At 37.0% G+C, this 21,476-nt stretch overlaps 1 protein-coding gene across 1 annotated transcript in view; it reads left to right on the top strand.

Moving 5' to 3' along the window:
- LOC142344323 (uncharacterized) overlaps nt 1-20,346 on the top strand; it is a 111,319-nt gene extending 90,973 nt beyond the window's left edge. Inside the window, exons 49-55 of the mRNA XM_075395911.1 lie at nt 7,502-7,691; nt 9,127-10,487; nt 10,576-10,734; nt 11,893-12,085; nt 14,714-16,584; nt 17,526-17,681; nt 20,197-20,346. Coding sequence (XP_075252026.1) covers nt 7,502-7,691; nt 9,127-10,487; nt 10,576-10,734; nt 11,893-12,085; nt 14,714-16,584; nt 17,526-17,681; nt 20,197-20,346 — 4,080 coding nt within the window. The remainder of the gene's footprint in view (nt 1-7,501; nt 7,692-9,126; nt 10,488-10,575; nt 10,735-11,892; nt 12,086-14,713; nt 16,585-17,525; nt 17,682-20,196) is intronic.
- The last annotated feature ends 1,130 nt before the right edge of the window (nt 20,347-21,476 follow it).

Genomic DNA, 21,476 nt, shown 5'->3' with positions numbered 1-21,476 from the left:
CTGATCAATTAATTTATTGTAGAAAATTGTGAACGATTTGAGCAGAAAGCCATTTCAGCTTAAAATATGGAATTAAAAAAACTTCATTTCAGTTTCGTTTTTTTTTCAGGCAGTTACCGCAATTTACAGTTTTGTGAACATTAGTGTAATAGTCGTTGTCTTTTCCGGATTTTTTTTGCATTTTTTGTCACTTCTGCAAAGTTTTGTTAAATTAATTAATAGTGTAATTGGTTTTGACTAAAAACAGAAGAGTGTTGCTGAATTGTTTGAACCGACTAATTTTCAAATAAAAATAAGCTAAACTTCTCAAACTCGCCGCATTTTCATCAAATAGGGCATGTAGTATGTTTCATTAGCCCACTCTTTGTCATTTACATTTTCACAGAAAATATAGACGTAAAAGCAGTTGACGCATTTTTGAATAAATTCAAAAGGGGGGTAATTTTTGCTTACCCTTCCTTCGTCAGTGTTCTGTATTAATTTTTTTAGTTTGCGTTTCGTTAAATTGAAACAAACTTTATGCAAATTGAATTACAATTTTTAAAAGTTTTTTTGGCAATTAACTTTATTGTTTTTTTTGGACAATAACCTATTTTTATTTAACACTCAGCAACATAAAGACTAAATTTGGTACCATCATGGGTTTATCGACAATGAAAACTTGGTATAGAAATATTGGGGCGATGTTGTTCTGAAAAAGTAATCAGGCAATTTTTTCTGCATTTATTACAGACTAAAATGTGTTCTATCACAGGTCATTTATTGACATCTCATATTCACGTAAAGAGGCGCAGCATATTGTTTCCAAAGAAAGTTTTAAGGTTATCATGGCTTCCACATTAACTTCATAGCTTGAGAGTCAAATACTGTGTTCTGGCCACATTTTTTCTTTTTGCACTCTTTTGACTTAGTTTCAAAAATGGTATGAGTGAACCCATCAAAAGCCTTCAGTTGATACCTGAAGGCTCTTAGGTCTTTCAAAAACTTTGTTAAAAGAAATTGTGAGTTGAGTTTTCTTTTGAATTTTGTTATTTATTTCAAAATTCTGTTTATTTTTCTCACAGCCTCGCAGGTCGCTCAAATTTTCAGGGAACGGAATGTTATCTTCTCTAGCAGTTAAAAATTTTGTTTTCATAAAAGATTTCATTTAAGTTGTCATAAAAGTTTTTTAACTTTTAGACATTATTCTAATTGTGATGTTATTTTTGTGCCTCGCAAAAGCACCCTAATAACAGGTCCCATTGGACTTAAAAGAAAAATACCGAACGTTATTAGTGAATATTATACGGTTTCAATTGATTCGAAACAGTTTTCTCGCAAAATACGATTGAAATTTTGGTTTTTGACTGTTTTTGTTGTTTTTTATCCGTCGTATCTCATAATCTTTGTTATGGAACTCGACAATGTTTTCTTTTAAGACAAAAACGAACGTTTTTTAAAGGTTTTAGTTGATTTTTAATTATTTTATTGACCTTCAAATGAATTGTTTTTGAAAGTTTTGATCAAGTTTTTGAGCTCTGCCCTTAGTTTTTTTTGTTTTGACATTTAATTTTGTTCCATTGATGACAGATACTGTCCATTTTTGTGGAAGCAAACTTTATCATTTTTTTATGTTGCAGTTGATGAATAGTGACAGTTTATAGCTGTGTTATCATGTATTTTCATAAGATTTCAAAAAAATTGTGACGTTGTTTAGTGCTTTTTCTTATTTTTGTTGTGTATTTTTCATAGATCCTCTAAAATGAGGGTCCTTTGATGTTCATAGGTCATCCAGTTGAACCATTTTCAACTGATAACTTATTGTGTTAATGGCTTCAACAATTTGTTTTCGTGAAATTTCTTGTGGTTTTTTGAGTCTTCAAAGTGTTGATTTTTAGTTTGAGTCTTAACACTTAGTCTTAACTAATCTGCGGTACAATTGGCCCGCTATGAAACTATAATCTATTTATTTTGACAAATTATGGTTGTTTTTAGTCCTGAAAACATGTGATCAAGAAAATTATAGAATTTTGTAACATTTTTAATATTTTATATCGTTTTCTGTCAATTTATAGTTTAATCTCAAGGACTTAAGTTGAACCTTCTTTCGAGATGAAAAAACAATTTTCATCTTGGTTGTCCTTTAAATTGATTTTTGTTGCTAGGATACTCCGAGTTTTCAAAAAGAATGTGATTTTTGGCTATTTGACAATTTTTATGTTTCTTTTTGTTTTCTTGCTATATAACAACATTAATGACGGTTACCCTTGCCTTTATTATCCTGTCGTTTGACATATTAATCTGGACAATGACAAGCCTCAACTGCTTCCTATTTAGGTATGACAAAACTTGTTTTGAAATCTCATCTGATAGATAATGATTTTTTTGGCTTTGAAATCGATTTTTTTTACCAAACTATAAACGTATTTTCAACTTTTGGCTTCAATTCTCTTTGCATTATAACTGTTTTTTTGAGTTGAAATGCTTCTTAAAATTTTCTTTGATGATATCTACTGCCATTTGGACTTTGTTTTTAAAAGATTATAGACAATAGGTATTGATTTTTGGTCATTATTAACGTCTTTTTTTTTAAAATTGATTTTGATGTCTATATAGATTTCTAACCTCATCTTTGGCAGGGCTTATGTGCTCTCCAATATGGCCTTTTTAGTTAACTTTCTCGCTAATGAGTGATTTCAATGGCTGCGATGGAATTACATAAAAAACTATCTTTTTTGAAAACTGACAGTTGTTACGACTTTCCCTATTTTGTTTCTCCTGATCTGATTGGAGGTCAAGCGAAAGTTGATTTGTTTAATTTAGGTTTTCTCTGTTTTAGACATTGTCAGTGAACTTTTCTAAAAATGGATAATGAGCTTGAGCGGAATTAATAATTTTATTTTGTGCTTTGCGTTCGCAAGTTTGTTTTACTCATTAACCATCTAATTTTGAACAATGTGTATTTGATTGCTTTCTTTCTCTTCCACATTTGGCACACATCTAAGTACAAACTCGAACGATATACGAATTTTTGTATATGAAAGTTTGTTAGACAATGAAGTCAAAAACGTGACTGAGCGAGGTCGGAACATTGTGTGCGAACGCACACTACCGAGACTCTTTGTTTTATCTAGATTTCACCATTACTTATTGGCTCTCCTAGTACTTTGTAGAATGAATAAAATATTTGAAGTCATGGACACCAAAGTACTCCTCCCAAATTGTTTTTAATGCCTTTCTACAGGTTTTCATGCTCTTCGCTGTCTTCACTTTGCAACTGGATACTTCTTGAAGTCGAAGTGAAATATTTTTCGACATTTTGTGCCAGTTCTTCGCTTTTTTGCATCACTTTAAGCTGAACATTTTAACTTGATAATGATGAAAAACATTTGTTGGAGAAATTATATTTGCTACCTAAGAAATTAAAAACAACATATTTGGTTATTTTCAAATTTAAGGTCAAATTTTTGTGTCGCGGTTGACCGAAATATATCCTCTTTTTGAGAATTGTATCACTGCCTCCATTAGCATCTAATGTCATCTTTTTTAAAAGCGTTGTAATTGTTGTAGATTTTTACTTTCTGTTTTTCGGAGTTCATATTTTTTAATGATTTTTTTTCCTATTTCTGAAAAAATTTTTAACATTTATTGTGTTTGTCTTTTTCCCATTTATTGTATTTATGTCTTCCTTTTACTTTGCTCTTTACAACTGCACGTTCGTGATAGTTTTGCAACTTGTTAGATAAAACCAAGTTTAGATTTACGTGATTTGGAAACGCGCACAAATGAAGAGGGGCAATAGAATGAAATTTGGTTTCTTTCTTTGTATTTTTTCAGTTTATATTATTTGTTTAGAGGATCTGAAATTGCAGTCAGAACAAGGAGCCTCGCTAATGAGGCTCGTTCTTGACTTAGTTTTCTGCCAAATGAGGAAGAGGAAGAACACACAGATCGTTCAACAACCCACTAATGGAAAAAAGTACTTTCACATTATAGGGCCGATAAAACTTTTTGTTGATAGGACTACTGGAATAGGCCGTCATAAATTCAAATAACAAACTTTAACTACGACCAAAATTCGATGTCTATATTTAAAAAAGAAATTAACAACCAAATCAATCTGGCATAATGTAAAACCTATACTAAACGAATTAACCTATAGGTTACTAGAAAAAAAATAACTTGGTAATTGGTCGACAAAAGAGAGCAAAAGGTAGCAAAGTTCGAAAATATCTTTCTTTTTTTAAAACAAGGAATTTCAAAGTGATTGAAGTCATTAGATATTAACTGAAATCAATAAAAGGTTCATTTATGTCTACATAGGAAGCAATTGAGACCTGCCGTTATCACGTGTACGTCATACGACTCCAAAAAAAGTCAAATATCGGCTAAAGCAAAAAGTTCAATTAAACTACGCGAAAACGGCGATGAACCTGTCAAAGCCTTATGTTTATTATTAAGAACATTAAAAATGTTCAATTGAGTTTTTTATCAAAGCCAATTGGATCTACTATTAATGTTACAAATTAAAAAGAAAACAAAACCCTATAAAATGTACAAATATCTAAAAATCACAAACATTTTGGGAAAACTCATACTAACAAAGCGAGAAACAGACCCACACCGCTAGAAATTGTCAATTCTTTTTTATTGGGTAGACTAAGTGATCAGACTATCAAAAATATAACAAATAAAATCAACATTTTTTACAAAAACAACTTGTCAAGCTATAAAAACCATGAGGTTTTTTCTGAAACCGTAATACATGTTCGTTGGAATGCATTATTTGGTAAGATCTATCAGTCAATAATGCAGCCCTGTTTTGAAGTCTTGTCACTAATTATTATTTAAAGCTATGTGGAAATCTAAAATCTATACTGCAAGGATCAATGGTGAGATCAAGGTCAGCCCTGTAATTGACGTGCGTCTACTAAAACACCTAATCATTCCAAGTGGTTGCGAAGTATATCATTTTTTAAACTAAAATTTTCAATATAAAGAAAAAAAATACATTGCGTTTGGGGATCCTTTCCGGTTGTGCCCCCCAGCTTAGTGGGCGCATATTATATGCGCCCCCCAGACGCGCGTGCCATATTTTTACATAATGATTTACTATGTAATGGCACGTGCTCTGTAACTGAGGGGCGCATAACGTACTTTGGGGGGGGGCAAACGGAAAAGGTTTGCGTTTTGTATAATTAAAACAATCGGGAGTACAACCATTTTTAAATTTAGTAAGATAATTTCTACAGTTTTTAGTTGTCTACTACCAGGAAAATTAAATAAAGTGGGCTCAAAAAGCAAATTTCGTGCCATTTTGAGGACAAAAGTCCAAATTTTTGAAAAATTTAATAGAACTTTTATCCAAAAGTCGGATTGAGTCATTCAACAACCCGCCTCTATCTTTCAAGATAAAACCAATAACCCTACCGTTAACGATTTTTTTCTTAATTCAGCGAAATTGACGAATAATTGAACAAAAAATACGGAAAATCTGAACAAAAGCATCGTAATTCTGTCGAATGTTAGAGCCTTAAAACTGTGGTAAACCGTTAAGACTTAGAGCCTCGATAGCTCCCTAAAAAGAAAATCTCAAAAACAAACTTTTTGCTTCTTTATTCTTCGCTGGACGGGCTGTCTAATGATACCACTCATAACACACTACGATGGATATATCTATCGGCCGAAATTGACGAGACAAAAAAACCATGTGAGTATATAGTCCCCCCGCTAAAATGGGTCGGAACAACAATGATTAGAGCAATGATCAGACGAAAACAATTTTTCCTCATTTTTGAGCCAAATTTTACTCGTACCCTGATGTCTTGTATAATTTTTTCATATATAATAGCTGTGTAGAAGTTGTACAATTGACCCTTTTTTTCAAAAATATGACCACTTTTAAATTTTGTTAAAATCGTAAAAGTTTTCACTGATTCAAGTTACTCCAAGTAATAAGTACAATAAGGGAGAGTTGATGGTAGCCTGCGCACAAATTTGTGGTATTTCAGTGGTTGTTGTTATTTTTTTCATTCACATTTTCGGGATTTTGATCTATGTTTTGAAAAATTTTACGGTAATAAGCTAGTGTTGCCAAAAAAAGAACGCTCTTGCTGTTTTTATGTGTTGAACTGTCGCATTTTTATTGAACACGTTAAGATATTACCTATGGAAATATCTCGGCGGGTGTTTCAGTACGTTTTGCGTACTTCACATTATATTTGTTCTTTTTGAGAGAATTTCGAATATTCTTTTTGAAAAATTTCATCAAATAGATTTTCTCTCCTTTTTCTGTTTTTTTTGTCACCTTTTTAAGCTCTTGCTCTAGTTGGCAAAAATTAGAGCGAAGAGGGATGAAACTTATGTGCGTTCGCAGTATTATCAATCCTGGTTGTCAAAAAGCACGCTAGAAACTTTGTATTTTGGGGAACGTAACATCAGAAGGCATAATAAAAACCCGAAAGTGCGCACCGCTAAATTAGTAAAGAGACCCGCGGAATTTCCCGAATTGATAACAACGACCTTCAAGGTAAAATTTGCTTGACTCTGATGGATTTTTTGATAAAATTGGACTTGACCAAATGCCTTCAGGTTTTGGCCCCCAGGTTTTAGCTAAGATCCAGAATTTCAAATTGACTTTAGCAAAGACACCTTCCTTGAAAACGATTTTTGCAGGTTTAAAAATTTGACTTGATAGAAAAGAGGGTATCCTAGAATCTGGTACAGCGGTACATCAAGATGTAACGTTTTACATTTTGCAAGTTCAATTGTAAATAAGATTAAAACAAGCACGTCAAAGTTTTAAGATATCAAAAATATCAGTGCCTGGGTTAGGAAGCAATTAGATCCAATATAATTAACTAGAAGTTACTGTCCATAAATATGGGTTTTTTGGAACTTAAAAGTTTTGAACAAGGCTGCGTGTGATTCTTCTGAGGCCAGTTCAAAGTTGTGACTCAAAAGCTGAGTAACGTAACCTAGAGGTTTGACCAAAAATAGATGAACTCGCAAAAACCGATGAGTCTTTGTCAGTTTCCTTGTAATATGAAGCTTTGTAGCCAGCAGCTTAAGTTATGGAAATGAGCTAAGTTCAGTAGCAACCCGGGTTGGAATTTCATGGAGTCCCATTGACAGATAATGGTAACTCCAGAGAAATCCAACGATGCATCGTTGAATGTCCCATTATACCATTCAACGCTAAAGGCATAGAAAATTCATAGTCTTTTATGAAATTGAAATTGTTTCCTATGGTTCCTCCTTTTTAGATTCAAATTAGTCTTCAAAATTATTACAGAAATTTAAATTGATTTGAATTTGAGTTGTATATTGACGTTGATGGGCGCCCTATTTTTGAACACTTGTAATAGCCGCGGCCAAAATTCAATCTGATAAAGTACAAGGTGGAACAATCGTAAATGGAATATTACTACTGTTAGAAGAAGAACAAGCTGAAGCATCTTTTTTAGAGACAGTAGATGTTTTAAATTTTAAGAGCAGCTTATGTTAAAGTGACAATTTTTAGTTTATCAGTCTAGACGATTCTTACGAGTCTTCCGATCCAAGTGAACTTCGCATAACTCAATTGGAGATTTCTGTCTTTCGGCTCAAAAACAAACAGAACCCGGATGAGGGCAAAAGAAATTTGACTAGATTATGTGAAGGAAACTTAGAATCAGATCTCATGAAGTTCAACATAGAGGCTTGTGAGAAACGTAAGTACTCAGTATGTTAATTAAAAGTGTGTTTATGAAAGGACTATGGGTCGATCGATATTTGGTATGAAAAGACAGTAGTTTGACCCATATGGGATATGAAAAGACCGTTGGTCGATTTATGAAAAGACTTTAGGTCGACCCTTACTAGGAGGTCGACCGTGTATTCAAGGTAGGGAAGTACCCCCCCCCCCCCCCCCCCCCAGGTTGACTTTATAAGTCTTCTCATAAAGTCGACCTCTCGACTAGAATAAACCATGCAAATAAACAATCGAATAATTTGCAAATGGGGTGAAACTTTTTCACTTGCGACTGACCTGTAAACAACAAATTAATTGTTAAGACTCAATTGAGGGGTTTTAGGAATTTGTGGTTGGATATTCATTTTCAACTTTAGTGGCTGGCAGATCAAGAAAATGTATTAAAGGTCAGAAGTAAGTTAGCACTCGGCAACCTTGTGACGTAAACATTCAGTTTCTAAACAAAAAATGCACCTACAATTAATCACTTTCTGAAAATATTTTCTTCACCAGTGGTCATCTACACTAGTACTATTATCCATTTGCTTATAAATTTGAGAGAAAATGCAACGGTGGCTCAACTGTAATCGCAACGTCACATGGATAGGCCTCATTCTGTTCCAGAGTTTCGAAAAACAAACTGTTTCAATTGCTTATATTTCGCATTAAAGCAATCAGAATTAAACTTGCGTTTTTGTTCAGTTTTTGAATGACAAACGGTTAAATTGATTTTTCCAACTGGACAATATTCTGTAATAGTTTAAAATAATAGTTTAAAATTTTTCAATGCAAATTATTTTTACAGGGAAAATTGAGAAGAGTTCTTTTACTTTAAATCAGGGTTATAGGAAAACTTTCTGGGTAATGTTGTTGGATGCTAGCCAACTTTTTGCATTCAGTAAAATCAAAATAGGGCTTGTTTTTTAAAATGGCGCCTGTATTTTGTCGAAACAATTTTTCTGGAAAGCTGGCTCTCATAGTGCTGCAAAGTGATAAGGCACCCTTTATATTCAGTCAAGGTTTCTGCTGTGTTTTACGCTCTGGCTCATTTCTGGGTTTTCGAATTTTAATAAAAATAATTGTGAAATAATATAATGGGGAACATAGAAAATGGGTTAAAACAATAACTGTCGACCTCGCCACACTTAATCGTTCACGGTCGCAAAAACTCTTGCGGTCCGTCAGTCGTCGCCGATTTTTATTATTTTGCCAAATAATTCATTGTTTTGATTAGCTTTACAAATTGTCTCAGGTTTAACTGTTTTTGCCGTTAAGTCTTAGCGAGTATATCATACCAATATAACAAAATCATTATTTCTCTGTATCCCGGCGGCTGTTATGTTTTTCATGTAAAAAAAAGGGTTTCAAAAAACAAAAAGCTCAGCCGAAAATTGTATAGTTAATAACTGCTTCAGCTTCGTCGCAATCATCGACAGCTGGTGTTACGACCATCAGTCCTTGTGGCATAACAGAAATGTTCTCTATACCTGTTCCAAGCAATGTTCAAACAACTCTCATTCCGAGATTCACTCCTGGCACTCAGCCTTCAGGAGGGTCGAAAAGTGTTTCTACAGCTGGCGGAGGTACTGGAAGTGTTTCTGCTGGTGAAGGAGGATCTGCTAGTGTTTCTGCCGGTGAAGGAGGATCTGCAAGTGTTTCTGAAGCTGCCGGAAGTACTGGAAGTGTTTCTGCTGGCGTGGGAGGAAGTTCAAGTGTTTCTGCTAGCGAGGGAGGAAGTGCAAGTGTTTCTGCTGGCGAGGGAGGAAGTGCAAGTGTTTCTGCTGCTGAAGGAGGATCTGCAAGTGTTTCTGTTGGCGAAGGAGGATCTGCAAGTGTTTCTGCTGGCGAGGGAGGAAGTGCAAGTGTTTCTGCTGGCGAGGGAGGAAGTGCAAGTGTTTCTGCTGGAGAGGGAGGAAGTGCAAGTGTTTCTGGCGAGGGAGGAAGTGCAAGTGTTTCTGCTGGCGAGGGAGGAAGTGCAAGTGTTTCTGCTGGTGAAGGAGGATCTGCAAGTGTTTCTGCTGGTGAAGGAGGATCTGCAAGTGTTTCTGCTGGTGAAGGAGGATCTGCAAGTGTTTCTGAAGCTGTCGGAAGTACTGGAAGTGTTTCTGCTGGCGAAGGAGGATCTGCAAGTGTTTCTGCTGGCGAGGGAGGAAGTGCAAGTGTTTCTGCTGGCGAGGGAGGAAGTGCAAGTGTTTCTGCTGGTGAAGGAGGATCTGCAAGTGTTTCTGCTGGTGAAGGAGGATCTGCAAGTGTTTCTGAAGCTGCCGGAAGTACTGGAAGTGTTTCTGCTGGCGAGGGAGGAAGTGCAAGTGTTTCTGCTGGTGAAGGAGGATCTGCAAGTGTTTCTGCTGGCGAAGGAGGATCTGCTAGTGTTTCTGAAGCTGCCGGAAGTACTGGAAGTGTTTCTGCTGGCGAAGGAGGATCTGCTAGTGTTTCTGCTGGCGAAGGAGGATCTGCAAGTGTTTCCGTTGGTGAAGGAGGATCTGCAAGTGTTTCTGCTGGTGAAGGAGGAAGTGCAAGTGTCTCTGAAGCTGCCGGAAGTACTGGAAGTGTTTCTGCTGGCGAGGGAGGATCTGCAAGTGTTTCCGCTGGTGAAGGAGGATCTGCCAGTGTTTCTGAAGCTGCCGGAAGTACTGGAAGTGTTTCTGCTGGTGAAGGAGGAACTGAGGCTACTGGGCCAGCTGCTGGTACTTCTCCTCTTGTCAGTGGCCAGACAGGCAAAGTTTGTGACGCCACAATGCTGCAATACATCAAAGAGCAGACATATCCATTTGGTGTTAGTCTAATTTAGTGTTTTTAATTTTCTCACGTTTATGATGGTTTTCAGGTAGTTGTTTCTGCTAATTTTGACTGATTTCTTTTAGGAGGCTGTTAGTTTCGAACAAATATTCATCTTGACTTCATCCAGCGACCCTGAACTTCAAATTGCCATCTCTTTCATGCGTGATGGTGAGAGATTCCAAATTGAACCCGTATCACCAGGCGTCAGCTATTTGTTCAAAGAGGCCTCAGCTCCAATAGGGGTAAGTGAAAGTTATAAGATGAATAATATTAATTTTTTGCGTGAATCTCAAAAGAACATAAGATTTAGCACAAGAAAACAGTATAAGTTTGCACGACTTATCGAGTAATAGGGCCTTTTTTCGAGTCCCCCCCGCGCAAATGTCAACCCCTCCTCCCCCCCCCCGCGCAAATACGTGATATAACACATACTTTTTTTCTTGATTATTTACCACTCTTGTGTATTTGATTTGATTCAACTTTTGCTGATGTCACTTTCTGTTCTTTGAAAAGTATTCGTAAGCAAACAAAAATACCATAAACTCAACATCGCAAATTGATTAACTTTAATGTTATTAAAAGCTAGTGGAAAATCTAAAACCTCTAATGACGCTAGAGAAACTAATATTCATGCAAGTTCAATTGATCTTTTTCTTGAATACATATCGAAATAAGCTTTTTTTTCTGGTCACATGTGAATAAGGGGACCCGAAAGTAGAGGTCAGATGTAGTTTTTGAAACTTCATGACTGAAGCGAAATTCATTTTCATCGCAGCCGTCATCATGTACAACTATAGAATCTGTTTCATTTTCTCCTGTTGATTTTTCTGTAACCAAAGTTTTTTAATTCATTTGCCTGTGTGAATAAACTAATGAGAATAAGAAGTGGGGTCTATTCGGGGGGGTTCATTCGGGGGGGGGGGGGGGTTCATTCGGGGGGGGGGGGGGGTATAAGTTATATGACTAACAAGGGTGTGTAACGGGAAAGAGCTAAGACGTGGACTTTCCCTGACAGTTAATATTCATCATTATTAAAAAAAAAGTAAAAAATAAATCCTAGGATATTATTCTAATAAGATTAATGATCCTAACCATTAAACTTTAAATATAACATTATAACTTTATAGCAGGCATGTTAAAAATTAATTTGATGATGTAACCATAAAACTTTAAATATAACATTATAGTTTTATAGACATGTAAAAAATTAATTTGATGATGTAACCATAAAACTCTAAATATAACATTATAATTTTATAGACATGTAAAAAATTAATTTGATGATGTAACCATAAAACTCTAAATATAACATTATAATTTTATAGACAGTAAAAAATTAATTTGATGATTTTTTGGATCCAGCTGGCAATTATATTTTGAGCAATTTATTGTCTTTTCAGACTCCTGCTGTCTGGATCACAGTAAATGAGATTCCAACCATTGAAGATCCCAGCGGCAACTCAGTCAAGAGCATCATGTTTAGTAATGACGCTACCTCCCCAAAGGCATATGCGATTTTGACTGAGTTGGTAGTACTGAAAATCAAGGGTTGTGAAGAAGCCGATGTTGAGCCCAGGTTCATTGCATGCGAGAGTGAGTTTTCCCAATTTGTTCACATGGAACTCTTTCATTTCCCCTCCATCGAATACAAACAGTTAGAATTGACATGTGTACACATTATTAATTAATAGCCGCCTTCATCTCAGCCGGCTATTATTTCCGCCCTTTTTTACGACTGGAAGAGGAGTATTAAACTCGTGTATTTTTCACCAATTTTTTGGGAGCAATTTTGAAACAGAGAATGCCACACGTGCTAAAGTTCATAGTGGTTTTAGAACCAAACAAAGTTGAAGGGCGTAAGATATTAGGCGAAAATTGGGTTAGGCGTACGGAATTTTTACAGCCATTAGGCGAAAATTTTGAACTAAAGTATTTGTGGAAAATGGGCGAATACTAATTAAAACACTTAAAGGTGGCACTGCAATATCTTCTTGGTATTATCATGTAATCAAGTGACCCTAACAATTGTGTTAACCTAATTTTTGACAATTTTGACTATAAGATAACTTGCGAAACAACCAAAAATTATCTAGATTTTTCGAATTTTGAGCATTTTCAAAATTGTTTAAATCCAACGCACCCAATTTTCCTGCTGTTTTAAATCTGGTGGCTCTAAAGGATTCATTATTCAAATTAAAGCTACTGATAAGTAATTTCAAAAGAATTTACTATTAGTTTTTGTAATTTTTAAATCAAAACCTTTGGCCGTCATAACACTGAGTAATGTAAAAAGAGATACACAGAAATTTGACTTGTTCTGCGTGTACTATAATAATTCTTTTGCATATAAAGATGGCTGTTGGGTAAACTTGATGACTCTACAGCATCAAGTTGATTTTGAAAAACCATCTTTAAGTGTCTTAATTTATGTTTTTCAAATTTCCACAAAATTGTAGTAAGAAAGAGATTATTTTTTTCATCCATTGTTTTCGAGAGAGCGAGAAATTGAGGTTTGAAAAAATTTGGTCCGAGTGAGAATTTTTTTGTTCTTTTGCCTATTTTTTGAGCAATTTTCTTCGTTTTATTTATATTTTTTGTTTGACAGTTTTCAAAAAGCTATAGCAGTATAATTAACGTTATTTTCAAAGCATTTTAATGTTTTTTTTAATTTCCCAAATTTATTTTAGTCTATTTAAGGCAATTTGTAGCCCGTTATTTTGTTTAATTGCATTTGTGAGGCGAATTTAATGAATGCATCTATCTCACAGGCGTTTTCACTTATAAATTGTTTGCTGTTTAATCGGCATGGACCAGTTTTGTAGAGAAATATGCCCCAGAATTTGCAAAAATTTACCAGTTTTTTCAAATTTTCTGATTTTGTTCCGTAATAGAAACGTCTTGTATTATGTCTGCAATGTAACTCTCCTTTTTTATAACATTTTTGCTAGCTTTCTTTTGATTTTTGCTGTCTTTCATATGGTTTGACTTATGCTAACTTTTTTTGTTTTTTTTTCATTTTAGTATTAGATTTTTATATTGTAAAAGACTTGATATTTAGTGAAGGCGACTCTTCGACGTGTATCCTGATTTCTTCCGGCTATTTTTTTGCTTTACCTTAATGCACAGTTTGTTCAAAATTTTGTATACTTTCTTTGGTTTCTTTAGGCTAGTTTAACTCTTCTCTTATTCTGCTCAAATTGTTTTTAATTGGCAGATAAAGTCAACTGAGAGTATGACACTCTCATTGAAGGTTATTTGAGATAATTTAATAGAAGCAGCAGTGATTTTTGCAGATTTTTATGAAAATATAACATCCTGGCAATTAATAAATTAAGTTTTTTTCGGTCCTTTTTATGATTTTTTTGAGATTTCAGATATACGAAGCTATCGTGTCTATTTTCTGCCAATCGTCCTTTTTTTGACATTGGTACAAATCTCAGTAGCCTGCATCCTCTCATTAAGAAATAAGAGTCTGTCTAATTACAAAACTGAAATACTTTTTTAAAAACAAAAAAATACCTTTTCGTAAAACAATCATTTTTTTCTGTTTTTTCTATGCTTCGAATCCCAACCGTGGTTATCGGAATCACTGTCAGCTATTTTCCAGCAGTCTCCCGTGTATTTTGGTATATTAATTTTTCGGAGGTAACAATTTTTGACTGGAATCAAACTATCAAATCTTTCATTATGAAGTTTTGATCTCTCGGGCAAATTATCCCCCATACAGCCCAACACTCACCCAATTTAATGTTTTATGTGTGGCATTTTTACATCCGCCTCGTTGACAACCACCTCGTCCATCCCACATCATCAAGTTGAACGTAGATCTCTTTACTCAAAATTGGCAATTTACGCCATGGATTTTATTTACAAGTAAAAATATCAATTTTAGGGAACATTAAAAAATTAAATTTTATATTGATTCTGATTCAGTTTGCGTAAAAGTCTTTTTCATGATGGTATCCCATGCCTTCAGCACTTTCAGATGCAAAATATGTGTCATTGCATAGAAAATCTTTGTTTATACAGCACATGTGCTTTGGGTTGCAAATAATATGAACCCTCTAAGCCCGCGGTCACAAACCGCAAACTAAAAAACAACGCCCAAAACTTGAAAAAAAAAATAGAATTGAAGATGAAATATCACGCACACTATGTGTTAAAATGGTACTTAATAGGGGAGAGGGGGTTGTTCTGTGGGAAAAAATGATTCCTTTTCAGAAGAATCGTCCGTTTCGGCATCGCAATCGATATCAGCGTCGCAATCACAATCAGCTTCGGAATCTCAATCAGCGTCGGAATCGCAATCAGCGTCGGAATCGCAATCAGCTTCGGAGAGTTTGCCATCTGCATCTCCCGCTACAATTCTGCCCTGTGATAACGAGACTATGCAGACACTTCCTCAGCCAACTCCAGTATCTACGACATTACCTCCAGGCTCCAAGCTTTACACAGCCGTGACCGCTGCCATTTCTAGCAAAGTTGGCGGTGGCGGTGAGGGCTCTACTGTCAGCGGCGGCACCGGTGGTGGCGAGGGTTCTACTGTCAGCGGAGGCACTGGTGGCGGTGAGGGTTCTACTGTCAGCGGAGGCACTGGTGGCGGTGAGGGTTCTACTGTCAGCGGAGGCACCGGTGGTGGCGAGGGTTCTACTGTCAGCGGAGGCACTGGTGGCGGTGAGGGTTCTACTGTCAGCGGAGGCACTGGTGGCGGTGAGCGGTCTACTGTCAGCGGAGGCACTGGTGGTGGTGAGGGCTCTACTGTCAGCGGAGGCACTGGTGGCGGTGAGGGTTCTACTGTCAGCGGAGGCACTGGTGGCGGTGAGGGTTCTACTGTCAGCGGAGGCACTGGTGGCGGTGAGGGTTCTACTGTCAGCGGAGGCACTGGTGGCGGTGAGGGTTCTACTGTCAGCGGAGGCACCGGTGGTGGCGAGGGTTCTACTGTCAGCGGAAGCACTGGTGGCGGTAAGGGTTCTACTGTCAGCGGAGGCACTGGTGGCGGTGAGGGTTCTACTGTCAGTGGAGGCACTGGTGGCGGTGAGGGTTCTACTGTCAGCGGAGGCACTGGTGGCGGTAAGGGTTCTACTGTCAGCGGAGGCACTGGTGGCGGCGAGGGTTCTACTGTCAGCGGAGGCACTGGTGGCGGTGAGGGTTCTACTGTCAGCGGAGGCACTGGTGGCGGTGAGGGTTCTACTGTCAGTGGAGGCACTGGTGGTGGCGAGGGTTCTACTGTCAGCGGAGGCACTGGTGGCGGTGAGGGTTCTACTGTCAGCGGAGGCACTGGTGGCGGTGAGGGTTCTACTGTCAGCGGAGGCACTGGTGGCGGCGAGGGTTCTACTGTCAGCGGAGGCACTGGTGGCGGTGAGGGTTCTACTGTCAGCGGAGGCACTGGTGGCGGTGAGGGTTCTACTGTCAGTGGAGGCACTGGTGGTGGTGAGGGTTCTACTGTCAGCGGAGGCACTGGTGGCGGTAAGGTTTCTACTGTCAGCGGAGGCACTGGTGGCGGCGAGGGTTCTACTGTCAGCGGAGGCACTGGTGGCGGTGAGGGTTCTACTGTCAGCGGAGGCACTGGTGGCGGTGAGGGTTCTACTGTCAGCGGAGGCACTGGTGGCGGTGAGGGTTCTACTGTCAGCGGAGGCACTGGTGGCGGTGAGGGTTCTACTGTCAGCGGAGGCACTGGTGGCGGTGAGGGTTCTACTGTCAGCGGAGGCACTGGTGGCGGTGAGGGTTCTACTGTCAGCGGAGGCACTGGTGGCGGTGAGGGCTCTACTGTCAGCGGAGGCACTGGTGGCGGTGAGGGTTCTACTGTCAGCGGAGGAACTGGTGGCGGTGAGGGCTCTACTGTCAGCGGAGGCACTGGTGGCGGTGAGGGTTCTACTGTCAGCGGAGGAACTGGTGGCGGTGAGGGCTCTACTGTCAGCGGAGGCACTGGTGGCGGTGAGGGCTCTACTGTCAGCGCAGGCACTGGTGGTGGCGCTGGAACTACTGAAGAGACTCCTGCAACCGGAAGTACCCCTGAACAACCAGAGGTTGGATTGAACTGCGAAGAAGGTGTCACGGACATGGCTCCTCAATACATCGAATATAAATATGATGTAAGTAGTTTTACTATCATTGTAAACAAGACGCTATTCCTCAGTTAGTTTATGTTGAAGTTTTCCTAGTTTTGTTCAAGGCAACGAGAAACTTAATCCCGTTTAGATTCTGATTTCCGTTCACACGATTGTTTCAATTTTATGTTGAGTAAGAATGTATAGATCTTTATCAGTCCATTATCATTATAGATACTTCGATTTTCTATAGCGCAAGAATAAAATAGGTACTTAATATCGGAAATTTTGAATGTCCGTCATCTGTAACTTCGCAAGACGCTATTCCTCAGTTAGTTTATGTTGAAGTTTTCCTAGTTTTGTTCAAGGCAACGAGAAACTTAATCCCGGCAACATTACTTCAGATCATAAGTGTTCAAGGCAACATTACTTCAGATCATAAGTGTTTTGCGGCTCTTCAGTTTTAAGGAGTACAAAGCTAATTGTGGAATCCTTAATTGTTGCATGGATTTTTTTCCTAATTATTCCTCGAGAATTCAAAAAGTTCAAGATGGCAAAGATGTATCGTGAAAGGTCGCTGCAGTTTTTCTTCAGAATTCTTCAATGATATCACTTTTTCCTCTTAATGAAAGATATTGGTCAGCCAAAAATTACTTCAGAAAAAAGCCAGGCTCTCCACGACCCCAACAACCAGTAATGGAGCAATCAATAACGCAACGCCAGACACATGAGTCTGTGGATAATAAATAAATAAATTCGGTTTTCAAATCTAGGGACATGTTATTGTTATTAATACAAACACATCACTTAAATTTGAGAAGACATCAGAAGGCTTATATAGCCCAGTCGAGTGATGCCTTGAATCAGTTTTCATCAGCAATTAACAGTGACCTGTTACAAGCACTTAAGAAAAAATTCTAGTCGCAACGAAGCATAAAAAATTTAATATTTTGCTTTGAGTTTATCTTATCCTCTGAGTTTTTTAGACGGTTAGAGAAATCAGCCAGATAAACATCGTCCTCACTGGCATCAGCCCGGGATCCAAATTGTCCGTCAGCTATTCGACAGACCCCACTGGCCCCTCAAGTGACCTGGTTCCAAGAGGTGGTGGCATCTTCGATGTACCCAATGACGGTTCTGACGTAAGTTTCTGCATTCTCACGGGAACTGTTTCCCTCCTCCACATTGACAAATTTGTCGCAGTTTTTTAAGGCTGAAATTCCAAGTAAATACGGCCGTTTACCTGATATGGTTAATTGCACACAAAATCGTGTAATTATTGTCATTACATAAGAAAAATGATCACATGCGAAATCGCGCGAGATTGATTAATCACACTAAAAACCGTGTGATAAGTCATCACACGAGAAAAATTTAGAGCGTTTGCAAAGCCCTATATGATCTAACTGATGTTAAATTGCTCTGGAACGAAGTTTTAAATAATTATTGTAAACGCGTCGTTTTTATACAAAAGGTTTGCTTGACGCTTCTGCGCTTTTGTTCTAGAATACTTTTTGACTTCTTGAGTGACTTTTTCACACTAACATTCTTCATTATTGAGTGACATAAGTTGCTCAAGGTTCATTCGTTAAAGCGACTGTGAGCAAAAATGAAAAAAGCCTTTGTAACAGAGTAGTTAAGATGACAGGCTGCAAACCCGGAGGTCCGATTGCACCCATAAATCATTTCTAGGCTACCCCCCCCCCTATTAAATTAAATTGCCCCCGTCTGTCGTTCGAGGGCAATTGGTCCGATGTTGCGCACTTTTTGAAAAACAAAAAAGAGTAAATAGCTGCCACCAGAACTTGGAAAAACGATTTGAAAAGCTGTATCTAATCTCAACGAGTCTCAAAAATTATCTTTGAATAAGCGCAAAGAACATTTTTAAAAAACTAGTATCTTTTGTTGATAAACTCCTGAGGAAAAAAAGTAGAGAATTAGCAAAAGAATACAGTAATTATACCACCGCTTTTTCTAATCGAAAGAAATAAAATCTATTCAAAAGCAATCTGCTCAAAGCCATTGTTTTTAATTGGTTGCATTAAATTGAACAATTTTTTGGAATTAACTCTGTTTTACCCAAAGATCTAATTAATGCGTCGGCTTTGCGATTTTGATTTTTTATCACAATTTCCATAAATAGTATTTTAAGCAAAGTTTCGAGTTAGTGAAACATTTTTTTTAAATTGAGTGTTAACAAACGGCTTAATTCTAAGAATTCTATTGTTTTAGACCTTGAACCCAAGCTAAATGTTTGTCTCCTCTATCTCTTTTCGTTCGGGCAAATCAATTTTTATTTCTTTCATTTTTCAATTTAACAAGGATAATCGTTAATGTGCTTTTGGACATTCCGACGTTCGGGCGTTCCGACCAGAGCTCATCTACATTTTTTTAATTGTCAACCAATTGAAGAGATAATCAAAAATAAATGCTTGACTTTAAACGTCAAAAAGCTATCTGACAAAACCTTAACTACACAAATTTACTTTTCCCTAACTACACGACAGATGGGAATTTTCCCTAATGAGACAAAATTGACAAAAGAAGAAATAATGAGGCGAAATTCAAGAATAAATCCACATTTTTTAACCAAATATTTCAAAAGTGTTAAAAACAATAGGGAGTGTATTTGGCTAGATTAGGCCTTATAAATGGACTAAAGAAGCAGAAAAACTCAAAAAAAATATTCATAATTTGCGAAAACACAAATTATTGAAGCCATTAAAATCATTAGCTACTATCTGAATATTATGTATTTTTATTTCAATTGATGTTTATTCTAATTCAACTAAAATGATACTGAAAGATTTAATAACTTCACTTGGGCTTCGTTTGAAAATCATTGTGATCTGTTTTTACGCGAATGTTCTAAAAGAAGAGAAAAAAAACACAAATATTGACCACTCCTTAAACTTTTATGAAAACGCATATTGTCCAACAAACAAAACATCAGTTACGACATAATATCAATAGACGCGGTGCTTTAAATTGTACAATCTTCTTAGAATTAACTCTGTTTTATCTGAAGGCCTAATTGATGAGTCGGCTTTGCGATTTTTATTTTTTATCACGATTTCCAAGAATAGTATTTTATGCAAAGTTTCGAGTTAGTGACACATATTTTTTATATTTGGTGTTAAAAAATGGTTACATTTTAAGAATTCTATTGTTTTTGACCTTGAACTCAAGCTACAAGTTTGACTCTTTTATCTCTTTTAGTTATTTTATTTCTTTTAGTTAGAAACGGTTTTTTTAATTTTTTTTTCAAATTTAAAAAAATTCTCAAAAATGAAATTTTGTGGGTAAGAATTATTATTTTTTTGTTTTTCTCGTGGTTGGTTTTGCGTTCTACTATGAATAGCCTTCGTTATGGGGTAGATACTAGGTGGGCCCTGGTGACCCCTTTTATCGGCTCCCTTCTCGTCCTATAATTTTTGCTTAAATGTGTACCTTATTAATTTTGGATAAATTTGATTTTTCTTTTTTCTTTCTAACTATACGTTTCAGCGAAACCGTTGAGATGCCGTTATTTCATTATTTTAAGGAGCAAGGCATTATTTTATTTGTCATGAACACTCCCTTGTCAATTTTTCTTGTATAAGCTAAATCTTCAAATGAAAATCTTTATTTTGGCAACTGAAGATTGCTTTGTTCCAGCCGTGGTTCCCAATTGACGACGCCTCTGGCTTGATAGAAATGGTTTTTGCCACCCCAGGCAATATCATAGATGTTCTGAGGATTACAATCGGAGTGAAGGAATGTGCTAAGGGAACTGTCAACATCACTCTCGAAGGCTGCTACGGTTAGAAAGAGTCACATCATATATCACAATAACATTCGGGTCAGTAAACATTCTGACGTATGAGAATCCTTCATTGAGGATAACTAGAAGTTCTCGACAAACTGTGGATCCCTCTTTAAAACATTCACGTGCACATTTTAAAATGCCGACAGTCTGCAATGCCAGAAGTCAAAATGCCAGAAGTTGCTACTTAGCCAGAAGTTGATATTCGTTGACTTAGATCATTTTAAAACGTTCGCGTTTCGTGTTTTAAGCATGGTTAAGTGATTCTGCAGAATACACTTGGAAATTTTGACTTATATCTCGAACCTCTTCGTGGTTCTCGATAAACGCCAGAAGTTCTCAGTGACTTCAAGCAGAGTCACTTAACCATTACTCGAAGATTACTAGAATTTGTGGGCTGGCTTTGAATTGAGGATCGCTGTAATTTTTTGTCAAACTCTTGTCCAACCTCGATCAGTTAAATGACTCTGAATTGTATGAAGGTCAGTTGTTAACTGTAATACCTGTAATACCTGTCGTATATAATCCAGAAATAGTGAGCCTGTCATTGTGGTGAAGCGCCCTATTCAGTTGAGTTCTGTGTATGTTTTCGGGATGTGCATCCAAGTTAATTACTCAGCTGTGATTGGTCATTAGTTTTACTCGTTTTATTTCTATTCAACATACTCCACTTTTTGCTTATGTTATGCTGATGATTATTTTAATTGTTTTATTTATTGGTTTAATTAATAGCCGCCGAAAATTTGTCTGTAACAAACAGCGACAGTAATTTGCATAAGCAGCGGTCAGTTTACACGCTAACAGTAGCAAACTATTAAGTGACTGTGCTTTTCGGATCTGATTTTTTCTCATATAAAATGTACTCGACCCATTAAATCTGTACCAACAATGTGGCTCATGAAGTCATCAAAAATAAGAGCAGGCTTGTTTTGGCAACGAGTTTCTTTTAAGTTATTAATGGGCGCTGTCAGCCTCTCAATGGCTATTATTTAGGCGCTCTTCTTTTTTACAATTCAAAGAATTGGAATTGTATTGGGCCGCTGTCTTTTTTAAAGATCTGTTCACATATTTTCAGGATGTTCCAATTGGAGTAGTAATTTTGGTCACGCCGAAACTGGAAGTGGAGCGAAAA

This window comes from Convolutriloba macropyga, chromosome 8 (assembly GCF_964194025.1).
Source record: "Convolutriloba macropyga chromosome 8, txConMacr16.3, whole genome shotgun sequence".
Taxonomy (NCBI): domain Eukaryota; kingdom Metazoa; phylum Xenacoelomorpha; order Acoela; family Convolutidae; genus Convolutriloba; species Convolutriloba macropyga.
This window is presented reverse-complemented; position numbering and strand designations above follow the sequence as displayed.